The sequence below is a fragment of the Sapajus apella genome, unplaced genomic scaffold (assembly GCF_009761245.1).
Source record: "Sapajus apella isolate SASKATOON/1434 unplaced genomic scaffold, GSC_monkey_1.0 scaffold54, whole genome shotgun sequence".
Classification (NCBI taxonomy): Eukaryota; Metazoa; Chordata; class Mammalia; order Primates; family Cebidae; genus Sapajus; species Sapajus apella.
In genome coordinates this window covers 7,025,252-7,039,542 of record NW_022436994.1, presented here as the reverse complement: position 1 = coordinate 7,039,542, position 14,291 = coordinate 7,025,252, and the positions used below count along the sequence as shown (strand labels likewise).

The 14,291-nt window shown below is 47.3% G+C and overlaps 1 protein-coding gene and 1 pseudogene across 2 annotated transcripts in view; one reads left to right on the top strand and one right to left on the bottom strand.

Annotated features, from left to right (window-relative positions):
• UPP1 (uridine phosphorylase 1) overlaps positions 1 to 14,291 on the top strand; it is a 37,610-nt gene that overhangs the window by 4,880 nt on the left and 18,439 nt on the right. For both annotated transcript variants that reach the window (XM_032244252.1, XM_032244251.1), the window contains exon 3: positions 4,324 to 4,388. In XM_032244252.1, the coding sequence (XP_032100143.1) occupies positions 4,345 to 4,388 (44 nt within the window). In that variant the 5' untranslated portion in view covers positions 4,324 to 4,344. The remainder of the gene's footprint in view (positions 1 to 4,323; positions 4,389 to 14,291) is intronic.
• Positions 11,381 to 13,079, bottom strand: LOC116527290 (annotated as a pseudogene).

Below are 14,291 nucleotides of genomic sequence, written 5' to 3'. Positions count from 1 at the left end.
GAACAGCCTGTTGGTCTCATTTATTTTGCAGAGGATTTCAGATTCTTTAAATCATTACCATATGTAATGCTTAGCACTTCCTGGTATCTTATAGACATGTAATGCCATTTCTAATTATGTTACTGAAAGCACCCACCAGTATTCACCCTGTTATTGAAGTTATAGCCAATGTTTTTGGTGGGGTAAGGTGGGAGAGGGCTGAACCAAATTGCAACTTTCCTGAGTAGACAGTGGCTGGAAGGGGGGCTCATTCAGTGCTGGGTTTGGCAAGCTGGCTTTTTTCAGCCAAGCAGGAAACAGGAAGTGGAAGGCTGCACTGGGGTTAGATCTGGGATAATGAAGAGGCTGGAAGTCCATAAATCAGATATGTCTCATTAGGACATAAACTATACATATTGTCTGTTGGAGGAAAAACGTCCAGGATGCACAATAATCGTAATTCAGTAAAAACAATTTAAAAGCAATTGTCAGAAATATTTCCTCAAAGTCTATGAATAACTTATAGATTAAAACAAGATGCCAGTTAAACTGAACAAAAGGCAGTGCTTGGAAATCCTCATGGCCGCGTCCTCAGCTTTCCAGCCTGGGTGCCTGGGTGGGAGACACTCCTGAAGGTATTTCTTCCAGTGGCTAGAAAGGGGTACTGAGAAGCCCTTTCATCTGGGCCTTAAGTTGTGATCTGGAATTGAGTATATTGCAGTTGACACTGGACCCATGAATCTCTTCTCTCACCCCCTTTTCTAGCCTAAATTCTAGTGGGCCGAACTTCTACCAACCTCTGAAGGTTGGGGAAAACACATGCAGCCTGGTGGCCTGTGGGAACAAAAGTCTATGTGGGTGACCACAAGGGTGTGTCAGCTTCTGGTTCTCATGCTGTGGGGATCCAACTAGGGTAAGGGGAGACTGTGTTTTCTTCTTTTATCAACTCCTGTCTTTGACCTTTCAATGGGTGGATGGGGTGACCATATAATTTATCCTCCACGTCCAGATCCTTTGGCTAGTGAAACACACGTCTGGTAATTATGCTGGGACTTCCCAGGTAAGCCCTGACATGCCAGGCAGACCTGCCCTGGGTTGCCATACCCTAGATAAACCTGCATGAGACCTAAGGTATTTAGTAGAGAACTTTTTAACTGGAGCATTGCAGACATCCGCAACTTTCTCTGCCTATGTGGTTGGTTAAATCGAGCCTCCCTGAGTTCAGGGCTGAAACGTGGAGAGAAGTTAGCTCTTGGGACACTCACACCTAGGATGGGGCATGCTACAGGTACTAAGATTGCAAGGGGAAAGAGGGAGTGAGGCTGGCCCTGGAGCCCACTAGGAAGGAGCCAGCAGAAGGCAATGACTAGACAAGAGAACTGAACTGATTTCTCTGCTGATGTAGCCTTGGTTTCTCTAGTTCAGAGTAAAGAAAAGCAACCAAGCCTAGAGAGAAACACCCTTACTCTGCAAGGCCAGACAGGAAGTTCTGGCTTTGGCTTTGTTTCCTTTTCTGTAAACAGGGGTTGGATTCTCTGGAGAGCTTTCCAGGGGCCACTCAGCAGTCTCTGATTCACTGGGATGCTCTCAGCTGCTGCCCCAAGGGAGCTCACCTCTAACTTTTTCCCTGCCCAGTTTACCGGGGGGCTGCTTCCTCCCGTTAGCTCCCTACCCCTAAAGACAAGCAGCCCGGAGGGGACAGAGTTTTGGAGGAGGTTGTAAGAGGGCACGTTCTTCAGAGGAGCTGCTCTTATGGCGAATGTGTCTGCCCAGCAGAAACTGGCTCTGGGGACCCAGACTCTCTGCCTGACCCTAAATCTTACTTCTTCGCTCAGTGGAGAAGTAGGAGCTCCATAAGGAGGCTGTGGACTGGTGCCCCCTCCCCCGACTGCATGACCGTGGCATGGCTGGGAGAGGTGGAACCCCGGAGACAGCAGCCAGGGCCATCCAGCTGCAGGGGGCTGTTGATAGTGCCATTGACGGTTATGTTTCCTGGAAGCCGGACTACTGTGGAAGCTGGGCTATGGCTAGGTCTGCTTAATGCATCCTGAAGAATGTCTGAAATCATGTCTACACGCCAATGCCCCAGGATCCTCCTGTAGGGCGTTTTGATGAGAAGCAGTGCCCCGACTCCTCTCTCCTCACTCCACACACGTAGGGAGAGCTGGCACTGCCTGTTCATGAAGCTTCATCCCTACACTGTCCTTCATTTGGCCACTGGTGAACCGGGGGCCAAGGCCTGGTGCCTCTTTTAAACTCATTCCCTTCCCACTGGTGTTGTGACTCATGCCTGTAATTTCAGCTACTCGGAGGATGAGGTGGGGTGATCACTTGAGCCCAGTATTTTGAGGCTGCAGTGAGCCGTGATTGCACCATTGCACTCCAGCCTGGGCAGCAGAGTGAGACTCTCTCTTTCTCTCTCTCTCTTTCTCCCTCCCTCCCTTCCTCCCTCCCTTTTTCCTTCCTTCCTTCCTTCCTTCCTTCCTTCCTTCCTTCCTTCCTTCCTTCCTTCCTTCCTTCCTTCCTTCCTCTCTTTCTCTTTCTCTTTCTCTTTCTCTCTTTTGTTGGTGTCTTGCTCTTTCACCCAGGCTACAGTGCAGTGGCATGATCTCAACTCACTGCAACTTTCATCTCCTGGGTTCAAGAGGTTCTCCTGCCTCAGCCCCCTGAGTAGCTCGGATTACAATCATGTGCCACCATGCCCAGCTACTTTTTCCATTTTTAGTAGAGATGGGGTTTCACCATGTTGGCCAGGCTGGTCTTGAACGCCTGACCTCAAGTGATCTGCCCACCTCGGCCTCCCAAAGTGCTGGGATTAGGGGTGTGGGCCACCATGCATGGCCCCCTGTTTCTAAAAAATGAAAAATAAAGTGTTGAATAAAAAAATAAAAACAACACCACCACACCTTATTCCCTTCTTAGCTGGACTGTAATGGGCTGGGATTTCTAAAGATGTGTTGTATAAACAGTAAGGGGGAATGAAAGCCCGGTGGAGAGATTAAAGGCAGCAATTGGAGGGAACATGTTTGCTCCACACCCCACAACTGTAATTCTCCCTGGCATTCAAAATTTACAGGAAATGGTCACTATATTAATAGCAATAATAAATCCCATTCTCCAAAAAGGGACCTTTTGGGTTTTATCTTGGTGATAAGAGACTGGTGAGTTCTGAGGGTGAGAACCACGTGGTAAAACAACCAGACTGAGTTCAGGAAAGCGGCCACACTTCACAGACTCCTACCGATGTCTTTACGAGCCTTGGACCATCCCGTAGACCCAGCGCTTCACTCTCCTCCTCTCAGCACGAATCCTGCCTGCTCTGCAAGGCTTTCCAGGGAGTTGGGGGCCTGGCCGTTACAGGGCATTCGGATATTGCTTTATTAACTGAGTTCAAAACGGGAGTCTCACCCTCCTTCAAAGAGCTCTGACAAAACCCTGCCCTTCTCCACACTGGGAAGCGCTCTCGGGGGTTTCTGACTACTGAGCCCTACCAGAATAACTGCAGGTATGCCGGCCACCTTTTCCTTCACGGGGCTTTGCAGTGGAAGTGGGGCCATGGGCTGACTCAGGTCAGCCTCAGTCCCTCTCCCTCCAGTAATGGTTCCCTGTCCCCACTGCTCCCTCTGGAGCCTTCACCCCACCTTTGACCCAATTCCTCCCATTCCCCCAGCAGTCCTTGAAAGCTGGAGAGGAGCATCTGACATTCTAGAAGGGTGAGGCAGAGAGGTATGGTGTGTTGGGTCGGTGAGTCTTGATTTGCTGGGCTGGGCAACTGGGAATAAGGGACAGGTTTGTTTGTTTGTTTTGCTTTGACATGGAGTCTTGCTCTGTCACCCAGGCTGGAGTGCCATGGTGTGATCTTGGCTCACTGAAACCTCTGCCTCCCTTGTTCAAGTGATTCTCCTGCCTCAGCCTCCAGAGAGTAGCTGGGATTACAGGCACCTGCCACCACACCCGGCCAATTTTTGTATTTTTAGTAGAGACAGGGTTTCACTATATTGGCCAGGCTGGTCTTGAACTCACGACCTTGGGGGATCCACCCACCTTGGCCTCCCAAAGTGCTGGGATGACAGGCATGAAGGGAACATATTCTCTGAAGGTGTGAGGTTCCTGTCTATTTAGGCTTTTGGCACATTTTCGCCACCTCCTCTCGAAATTAGCAACGCTGTAAACACACACACAAACTCCTTTCTCTCTCTCTCTCTCATTTCTCACATACTTTTATCAGGCGTTTAAGGAATTCCACTTCATTGCACTGACTTTCTACATGTTAGCGGGGCTCTGCACGACCTTGGTTTCTATTGGGTGAATTCACTCCATTCTGTGTGATTTTTTTTTCCTTAGGGTCCTGCCTCAGTTGAGGGAATGGCGACCACAGAAGCCAAAGCAGAGAAACCTGAAAGTCACAAGTAAGGCACCATTTCCTTCCAGGTTGGGTTGGGTAGGATTGGGTTTATAGAGCATACGTTGTCCTACACGTGTGTCTAAGAACTTGACATATATGAACACATTTGATGCTTGCGAAAGAGACTGAGGCCTGGAGGGATCAATGACTCAGTAGGTTCAGAATTCAGACAGCTGAAGACCTCCGGAGTTGGGTGCTGGGACCTCAGCTCTTGATTCTTAGGACATGTCATTTTAGAAAACCAGGCAAGTCCCTGCTCAAATCTCTGTCTAGTAGATTTTTCCTCTATGTGCCACTTTTCTTTTTCTTTTCTTTTTGAGACAGAGTCTTACTCTGTCGCCAGGCTGGAGTGCAGTGTTGCGATCTCGGCTCACTGCAACCTCCACCTCCTGGGTTCCAGTGATTCTCCTGCTTCAGCCTCCCAAGTAGCTGGGACCACAGGTGTGTGCCATCATGCCTGGCTAATTTTTGTATTTTTAGTAAAGATGGGGTTTCACCATGTTGGCCATGATGGTCTCTATCTCTTGACCTGGTGATCCGCCCACCTTGGCCTCCCGAAGTGTTGGGATTACAGGCATGAGCCACCGTACCTGGCCAGTTTTCTTAAACAAAATCCCCTGCCTATCACTCAGCTCTGCCTTGGTTCTGAATCTTAAATGCCATCATATTCCTTTGCAGTTTGTCATACTTCTGGTGTGCTTGGCGTGACACCTGTTGTGTTTAGGCATTGCTAGAAATGCAAGAATTTCTTGTCTTCATCCTGACTCCTATGTGGACTTTAAATCCGTGGATCATTCTTGTTCTGTCACCCCCCAGTTGTCTCCCACCTCTGCTGCGGTTACCTGGGCAGTCCTCTCATCTCGCTTCCATGGCCTCTCCCCAGTCCTGGTGGCCTCTGACCTTGGCACCACCCAGGATTGTGGTGACCTCTGACCTTGGCACCACCCAGGGTTGTGGTGACCTCTGGCCACCCTTGCTCTGGATTTCTGGTCCTTTCTTCCTCTATAACTTCCCTGAGACCTCTCCGAAGTCTCACATGTGACAGCTGCATACCCAGGTCATAATTCCATGTGGACAATGCTCCCCCATCCTCCTCCATTCCCTAGAAGTCCTGGTGTCCATTTTGGAGTTTCTGGTGCCTGGGGACATTCCCTGTAGTGATTTTTTTTTTTTTTTTTGAGACGGAGTTTTACTCTTGTCGCCCAGGCTGGAGTGCAGTCAGTGGCGCGAACCCAGCAACCTCCGCTTCCTGGGTTCAAGTGATTCTGGTGCCTCAGCCTCCCAAGTAGCTGGGATTACAGGTGCAAGCCAGCACGCTTGGCTAATTTTGGAGTTTTAGTAGATGTAGGGTTTCACCATGTTGGCCAGGCTGATCTTGAGCTCCTGACCTCAAGGGATCTGCCCACCTCAGCCTCCCAAAGTGCTGGGATTACAGGTGTGAGCCACCATGCCCAGCCTTAGTGATTATTTTTTAATTGAGCTAATAGTAATTCCTGGTACTTTCAGTCATTGGCAGCCAAAAATGCTGTCTGGAGCACCCCTCCTTCCTCCTCCTGCCATGACTTGAGTTTGAGGCCCAACAGGAGGCTGGTGGGGGTAGAGGAAGTGGTGGAAATGAAGGCTGGAGAAAACAGGGCTGGCATACCAAGTGCCGAGCAACTCGCTAAGGGCTTCCTCCCCTTCCCTCTCTTCAGTAATTATTTTATGCTCCCTTGTTTTATTATCAGCTATTTGCTAATCATGTTCCACTTGCTGAGAGGCAGTCAAGTATAGAGTTCAGGGGTGCAGCCTCTTATGAAGGATGTGACCTGACCTTTGAATGGGGTTACTGATGGTACCTAGTTTATACTGAGAGTATTAAATGAATCCATATGTACTAGCTAGAAATAATTTCATTTCTCCCCCAAGTTGAAAGACTTCGAGTAGAACTGGATCTTACTCATCTTTACGTTCAGTACAGGACACTTGGCTGTGTGAGATTCAGGCAGCATTTTCTGGAGCCCTCCCGCTTCCCCTCCCCAGTACCCCAGGCCTCTGTGTCTCCCTATCTCATTCTCTTCTTGTCTCCACTTGTGCCTGTCCGAAGCTATTTGGGCAAGTTTATATAAAGGTTGATAGTATTTTCTCTTCCCTGCTGATAAACTCCTGCAATCGGAAGCCAGTTTTCATTTCTTTCTCTCTCTTCCTCCCTCCCTCCTTCCCTCTCTCTTTCTTTCTTTCTCTCTCCTCTTTCTCTCCCTCCCTTCCTTCCCTCCTTCTCTTCCTTCCCTCCTTCCCTTCCTTCCCTCCTTCTCTTCCTTCCCTCCTTCTCTCCCTCCCCTCCCCTTCCCTCCCTCCCTCCCTCCCTCCTTCCCTTCTTTCCTTCCTTCCTTCCTCTCAGGGTTTCAGAAGCCAGTTCCCCTCCCCTCCCCTGCCCTCCCCTCCCCTCCCCTCCCTTCCCTTTCCTTTTCTCTTTCTAGGTTTCACCCTGTTACCCAGGCTGGAGTGCTGTGGTGTGATCTCAGCTCACAGCAACCTCCGCCTCCTGGGCTCAAGTGATCCTCTCACCTCAGCCTCCTGAGTAGCTGGGACTACAGTCATGTTACAAACTTGGCTAATTTTTGTACTTTTTGTAGAGACAGGACTTCACTATGTTGTCCAAGCTGATCTTTAACTCCTGGGCTCAAGCGATATGCCCACCTCAGCGTCCTAAATTGGTGGCATTACAGGCATGAGCCACCATACCCAGCCAGTTTTCATTTCTTCCATCTCATGCATTTCCTTTACATAGTAGATGCTCAATGAATATTTGCTAGGTGAATAAAGTGATAGAATTAAGCAGAATAAAGTCACTTGAATTTATATGTATACTTGAGAAATATTTTTCCAAGTAGTATGTCCCTGACTTGTTATTTTAAAATCCTCCAAAAAATAAATTGCGCCATCTTCTGGTACATTATGGTACATGTTAAATTCACTTTTTTTTTTGTGACAGAGTCTGACTCTGTCACCCAGGCTGGAGTGCAGTAGTGGGATCATGGCTCACTGCAGTCTCAACCTCCTGGGCTCAGGTGATCCTCCCACATCAGCCTCCCAGGGAGCTGGGACTACAGTTGCATGCCACCATACCTAGCTGATTTTTTCCTTTTCTGTTGAGTCAGGGTTTTACCATGTTGCCCTGGCTGGTCTCGAATTCCTAGGGTCAAGTGATCCACCCATGTTGGCCTTCTAAAATACTGGAATTACAGGAGTGAGTCACTGCACCCGGCCAAATTTTCATATTTAAAAATCATTGCCAGTCTTCACGGTTACACCCTATTTCCTTCTTCATTCTGCAGAATCAAGGAGGAAAGACAGGTTTCTTTTTATTTTGAAATATGTGGCAAAATTGTCTTAATCACATCCTGTTTTGTCATTTTGAAGCATGACTCTTAGCCCTTCTGTGTTGTACTCTGTGTATTCCTAACATCCTGAAGGAGGTTGGGAATGTTACTTACATGAAAAATAGCTGTCACTAAAGGATCCTAGAATGCTGCGGAGTGTGTGGATTGTCAGAATTTCAGATTGGCCTAGAGATCAGAAAGGCTTTCTGAGAAAGTCCAAAGATGGTCCTTACATGATTCTGGATTTGGTCCCTTTAAAAATGGCCTTGCCCCACATCCCAGAGTAGAATGAACCCTGATTCTGGAGACCCCCACAGCTTGTCAGGAAGCGGTGGGTTTAGGGGTAGGGGGGTGTGACTCTGTGCTTCAGACAGGCCGCTGTGCCTTCCTGGGCAAGGTTTTTAGCAGAGTTGCTGGTGTGATCAGCACAGTCCCTGCCTGCCCATACAGCAGACAGTCACCTAGGCCCTGCCCCTTTGTGCAACGATCTCCCCGTCTCTGTCTATAAACTTTTGTATTTATCTTTTCTATATCAGCCTTTGGGAAATGTTCAGATGAGAGCTAACCTGGGCCACACTCTAGGGGAATGGACAGGAAGGAACATTTGACAGGAAAGGAGGAAGTAGTCAGGTACAGGCCAAGGGAGAAGCAGGAGCCCTCAGTGCCTGGAGCCTGGGTGTCAGCTGAGGATGCTGAGTGCCAGAAAGCAACAGGGATTTGATAAAATGATAGATAAAATGAATAAAACAGGATGGGGCCACCTCCACCTTGTTTTGCTTGTCTGTGGTATACTCCGTGGGATTCAGAGATAAGTAAGAAGAGATTGTGGCCTCCAGAAGTTTTTGTTGCTGGAGATAAAGTTATTACATTAGCTGTATAGATCCGTGTTAGACTGTAGGTGAGGTGTGCGGGGAGAGAATGGACATCTGCGAAGGGGGTGCATTCCTGATGTAACAGTTATTTCCAAATCCGTGGCAGCTGAGATTCTGGCTCTCTTGTATCTTTTTCCTTTCTCATGAGTTAGATTGAGGAAGAGATATGACCAGGGGGTTCTGGACAGAAAGTCACACTCAGAAGGAAGAAAAAGAAGTCCCCAATTGCCCTGACATCAGGGTCCCATGTCTGCCTCGGTTTCCTGTGAGGGAGCCCACCGTCTCTGGGACTCAGAAGGCATACGTTGTTGAAGGAGCTGTGTTTGAGGCTGGCTCTAAGGGACTTTGGCAGGTTTGAGATGGACTCATCGAGACCTGGAGGATTTGTTTTGTAAGTAAGGTTTTACTGGGACACAGCCACACTCATCTGCCTGCTGTTTATAGTTGCTTTCATATGCTTATGTGGACTCAAGAAGTAGCAGAAACCTTGCAGCCTGCAAAACCGTATTTATTATCTGGCCTTTTTTTTTTTTTTTTTTTTGGAAAAAAACTTTCCTTTTTTCTCCCAACTGGAGTGTAGTGGTGTGATCTCGGCTCACTGCAACCTCTGCCTCCCAGGTTCAAGCGATTCTCCTGCCTCAGCCTCCCAAACAGCTGGGACTACAGGTGCATGCCACCATGCCCAGCTAATTTTTGTATTTCTAGTAGAGATGGCATTTTACCATGTTGGCCAGGATGATCTCGATCTCTTGACCTTGTGATCTGCCTGCCTCAGCCTCCCAAAGTTGCTGGGATTACAGGTGTGAGCCACCATGCCCAGCCTGTTAGGTGGCCTTTTTTGTTTATTTGTTTGTTTTTTACAAAATAATCAACATCATTTTAACACCCACCCTTCTCCCTAGCCTTAAAACATGTGATGTTGATAATTGAAGTTTAAGTATTTTCCAGAAGTCTTTATGTGGGCAAAATACCTAAATAATTTGAACGAAATAAATGTTCATTTGTTTAAAGACAGACAAAAGGCAAAACCAATACCCCTCCCTACATAAACTTCTTGACTAAAGAGAGAATTCTCTCCATCCTAGAGGTCTGCAGTAGGAACAGCATCATCTAGAGATGATGCTCAACTCAACCAAGCCTCTCAAAGGACCTGCTACCCTGGGTAACTACCTTATGGTGCAACTTCCCTTCCTGTTACTAGAAGGAAGTAGCCTCTAACAGGGAAGGTACCCGTGACTTCTCTCCTGTGCACACTCAAGGCAGCATGGTTTACTGAGACCAGGGCCAGGGCTGGGGCATCACACTGTGCAGAAGAATGCCCACTCAACATTGTTTTATGAAATACTTCAGTCTCATCTTTGAACTATGACACTGTCCCAAGGCTTTTGCGATTGACGAACAGCTGCATTTTTGCCTGCTCTGCACTTTTGGTGATTAAACCAAGATTGATTGGTTCAGAGCCATGGCCTCCGAATGCAATGCCAAGGCCTGCTGGCTGGGTGTCGATGCTGGCTCAATTAAGAAAGTTGCTGAGTAATGCCAGATGTAGGTGATGGGGAGGAAGGCAGCAAATCACACTGCCACGTGTGTACCTATGCAACAATTTTGCATGTTCTTCAAATGTACCCCAAAACCTAAAATGCAAGAAAATAAATAAATGGGAATAAAAGAAAATAAAAGAAAATAAAAGAAAGTTGCTGAGTAAACTTGCTCCACTTCTCACTCTCCATTTAGCTATTTTATTTAAATGGCAGCCTCCTCCTCTTAGAAAAAAAAGGACGTATTGTTTAGATGAAGAAAACTGGGAATTCTGTAAATTAGAATTTAATCTAGTTGTTCTGCAATACCGTGTGCAGAAGAATCATGTGTAAAGTTTATCAAAGTGCAGGTTCCTCTGTCCCACCACCTAGATTCTGGTTCTTTAGGTCAAAATAAGGCCTGGGAATCTGCTGTTTGAATAAGCACTCAGTATGACTTTGATACAGAGGTAGTCCAGGTCATGCTTGGAAATTACCTGGCTCTTCTACTTATAAACTATGTGACTGTGAACAGATCCCTCAACTTCTAAACCTTGCTTTTGAAGTGGGGTAATAATCCCTCTGTCTATCATTCCTCGTGACGCCCCATTGAGATAACGCGTGGAGAACATGCTGGTACCTGGCAGGCAGTCAGGAGGGGTCATCTCAAATGAGCTGTCCCACCTCCCCCATATTCTCCCCTCCAGCTTGGGGTTAGGGCTGGTTAGGGCACACCATTAATCTCAGAGCAGTAGCCTCCTGCCTCTCAACAAGGATGGGACCCTGTCCATGTCTTCTTCACCTCCCACAATTTCATGGTCATGTGAATGCCCTGAACATCTTTACTTTATAGGCCCTTATCGCTGACAGAGTTACAGTGAAGAGGGTCCACTGAAGAGCATCTAGGAACAGCAAACTCCACACAGCTTCAACGAAGCGGCTTATACTTCTTCCAAGTGTCTAGTCTAAGTCTAAGTTGGCTAAAACACTGGCTATGAATTATAGTACTTATACGAAGTCTGCTGATTTTCAGCTTGGGTTTGGGTAATCCATTCAAATTAAAATCTAAAAACAATACGCAGCACACTAACAGCAAATTCATTTGTTAAATCTGCTCTTATATCCTGCTGTTCAAGTCTATAGCACCTGGTCATTTGATTTCCAGTAGGCCTGCTGAACTGAAATACTGTATATAGCACCTTGATCTTTAAATACACAAAACACATATGCATTTAAAAAATTATATATAAAAGCACTGGGTTTTGCCTCCTCCCGTCCATCCCCCCAAGTGAAGAGGTTGGAGAGGACTGAGGCCGTTGCTGGAAATTAAGTCGGGCAACACAACATTTTAATACTTTATTCCCTGAAGTTAGGAGCTGCTGCCCAACAGCCATCATACCGCCTCATCAGACTCCAGCCCGTGGACCTCATGTCAAGTGTCCAGTATGGCCAGCTGCTTCTCCATGGCAGGGAGGTAAAGGCTGAGGTCCCTGTGCATCCCTACACTGAAAGCTTTCTGGTGGTCACCTTCCTCTATGGTTAACACAGCCACAAAATCTTCATAGGAAGAAGCTGCCCTTAAAGCTAATGCAAAAACCCCTTGAACAACCCAGCCATACTGTCGCCGCCGTGTTTTACCATATGCGTTACTCAGGGCTGTCTGGATATCCTTTTCCCCATTTTTCACTTCTGTCAAAAATCCCTCCAAAAATTTGAGACCTCTCTTCAGCCACAAGAAGGCTTCCGTCGCCGAGTTCCTAAGCTGGGCTGCGCTGGCCTCCGCATCATGTAGCACTATCTTCTGGAGAGTGGCAAACTCTTCTTTGTTGGTTATATATACTTCTGATTTACTTGCTTAATATTTCCAGCAAGGTCCATCTTAACAGGAGCAAACACCATAGTGCCAACTTTGTCATGTACTGGAACCACAGCATAACATGACACCAAGAATGCTTCTGTGGGAATGCCACTGTCTTCCAGAAGTTCAGTGTCACTAAAGCTTGTGTTCATGGTACTATAGAAAGTTGGGATAACTTCTTTGCCTTCCTCCCAGAGGGATTCTGGAGAGCAACTTGAGGAGTCTGATCCAGACTGAGTCAAGTTATTGTCATGATTTTCCATGTTTTCCACTCCATCTTCCTTCATTATTTCACCTTGGACTGTTATATTACCATCTGTATTTTTCTCATTTGCTATGCTGCAGTCTACCTCTGCGGATTTCAAATATAAGGAATTCTTATTTTTCATTAGGGTTTCTTCATCATCATTTATTTCCATATTTAAAGATCCATTTTCACAGTTTCTCAACTCCATTTTCCTTCCCAATGAATTGCGAATTGTCTAATAGGATGTTTCATCTTGCTGGACTTGAGTATGGCCAGCTGCGGTGATCCTGGTGGTGTGCGGTAGAGCAGCTCAGAGGTGAAGGCTGCATTTGTAATCTGTGTGCATTCTTCCAAGGTCTTCAGAAACATATTGCAGGTTGATTTCAGCAAAATTCCCTCATCACTTCCTTCCTCAGAATTGGACACACTAGTCGTGGTCACTTTTTTTGTTTTATCTACTTGGTGAACAAGGTCACAGTAGAGTCTTAGTTCTGACATTTTGGTTTTCAGGTTTTCAGTGTTTTCAGCAAACTCTTTCTCCTTCTGGGTCCCACTGTCAGTCAGGCAAGCCTTGGCTGATTCCAGGGCCACCAGCTACCACTGTCTCTTAGCCTCACTTCTGGCCTTCAGGTAGAAATATTGTTCCCCGGGGATTATCAGGTCCATGCATGTATTATCTACAGAATGAATTTGAATTTTGCAGACTGCCATTTGGATGCTCCTTTGCAGCCTTCCCAGGCGTCTTCAGGAGAATCATGACAGAACAATATTCCCCCGCAGGGAAGGAACCATTGAGGCTGCCAACCGCTCAGATAGTTGGTCCATTTGGACTGCAGCCCCTCAGCCCATGCCTGCTGGCTCCCTCACTGCCCCAGGACCCAGGAGGCGTGGCTCACCAGCAGCAGGGCCATTGCCCAGCACGGCCCAGATGGCCACTCCTGGTGCCTGCGCCTGGTGTGGGGATGCCTGTTCCCTATTACCTGGCCTTTTCTGAAGAAAAGCTTGCTGACACTTGCTCTAGACTAGCATGAGCCACACGTACATTTTCTAGCAGCTACCCTGAATAAAAGCAAATAAATAGATGTCTTTTCTTTTTCTGATGGAGTCTCCCCCTGTCACCTGGATTGTGGTGCAGTGGCGCAATCTCGGCTCACTAGAACCTGCGCCACCTGGGTTCAAGTGATTCTCTTGTCTCAGCCTCCCGAGTAGCTGGGATTACAGGCACCTGCCACCATGCCCAGCTAATTTTTGTATTTTTAGTAGACATGGGGTTTCACCGTGTTGGCCAGGCTTGTCTTGAACTCCTGACCTTGTGATTCGCCTGCCTCAGCCTCCCAAAGTGCAGGGATTACAGGCGTGAGCCACTGCGCCTGGCCAACAGATGTCTTATCTTGTCACTCTTATTGAATATTGTGCTACAGAAGTGGTAGCTAGTATAAGAAAAGTACAAAATAGAAGGTGTGCAGTTTGGAAAGGTTATCTCTGGGAGGTAGGATTAGAAGTTGTTTTTCCTTCTATTTCTGTTCATATTTCCTATGGTAAACATAGTAGTTTTAAAATAAAGTCAAGTTTATACATGGAATGAACTTGATTAGAGGAGCAGCGGGCTATACTCTACACTCCTTGTATAGGTAGATTGAACTTTTCCATCTTGGTACTTTTTTTTTTTTTTGAGACAGAGTCTTGCTTTGTCGCCAGACGCCAGGCTGGAGTGCAGTGGCGCGATCTTGGCTCACCGCACCCTCCGCCTCCCAGGTTCAAGCAATTCTCCTGCCTTAGCTTCCCGAGTAGCTGGGACTATAGGCACATGCCACCACGCCCAGCTAACTTTTATATTTTTTAGTAGAGATGGGGTTTCACCGTATTGGCCAGGATGGTCTCGATCTCTTGACCTCGTGATCCGCCCGCCTCGACCTACCAAAGTGCTGGGATTACAGGCGTGAGCCACCGCGCCCGGCTGCATCTTTGTACTTTTATATGCTCTTCTGATTTCATCCCTTTTGCCCTCCAAACAGAGCCCTGGTAGCAGCAGGGGTTAAGAGGAAGGAGAA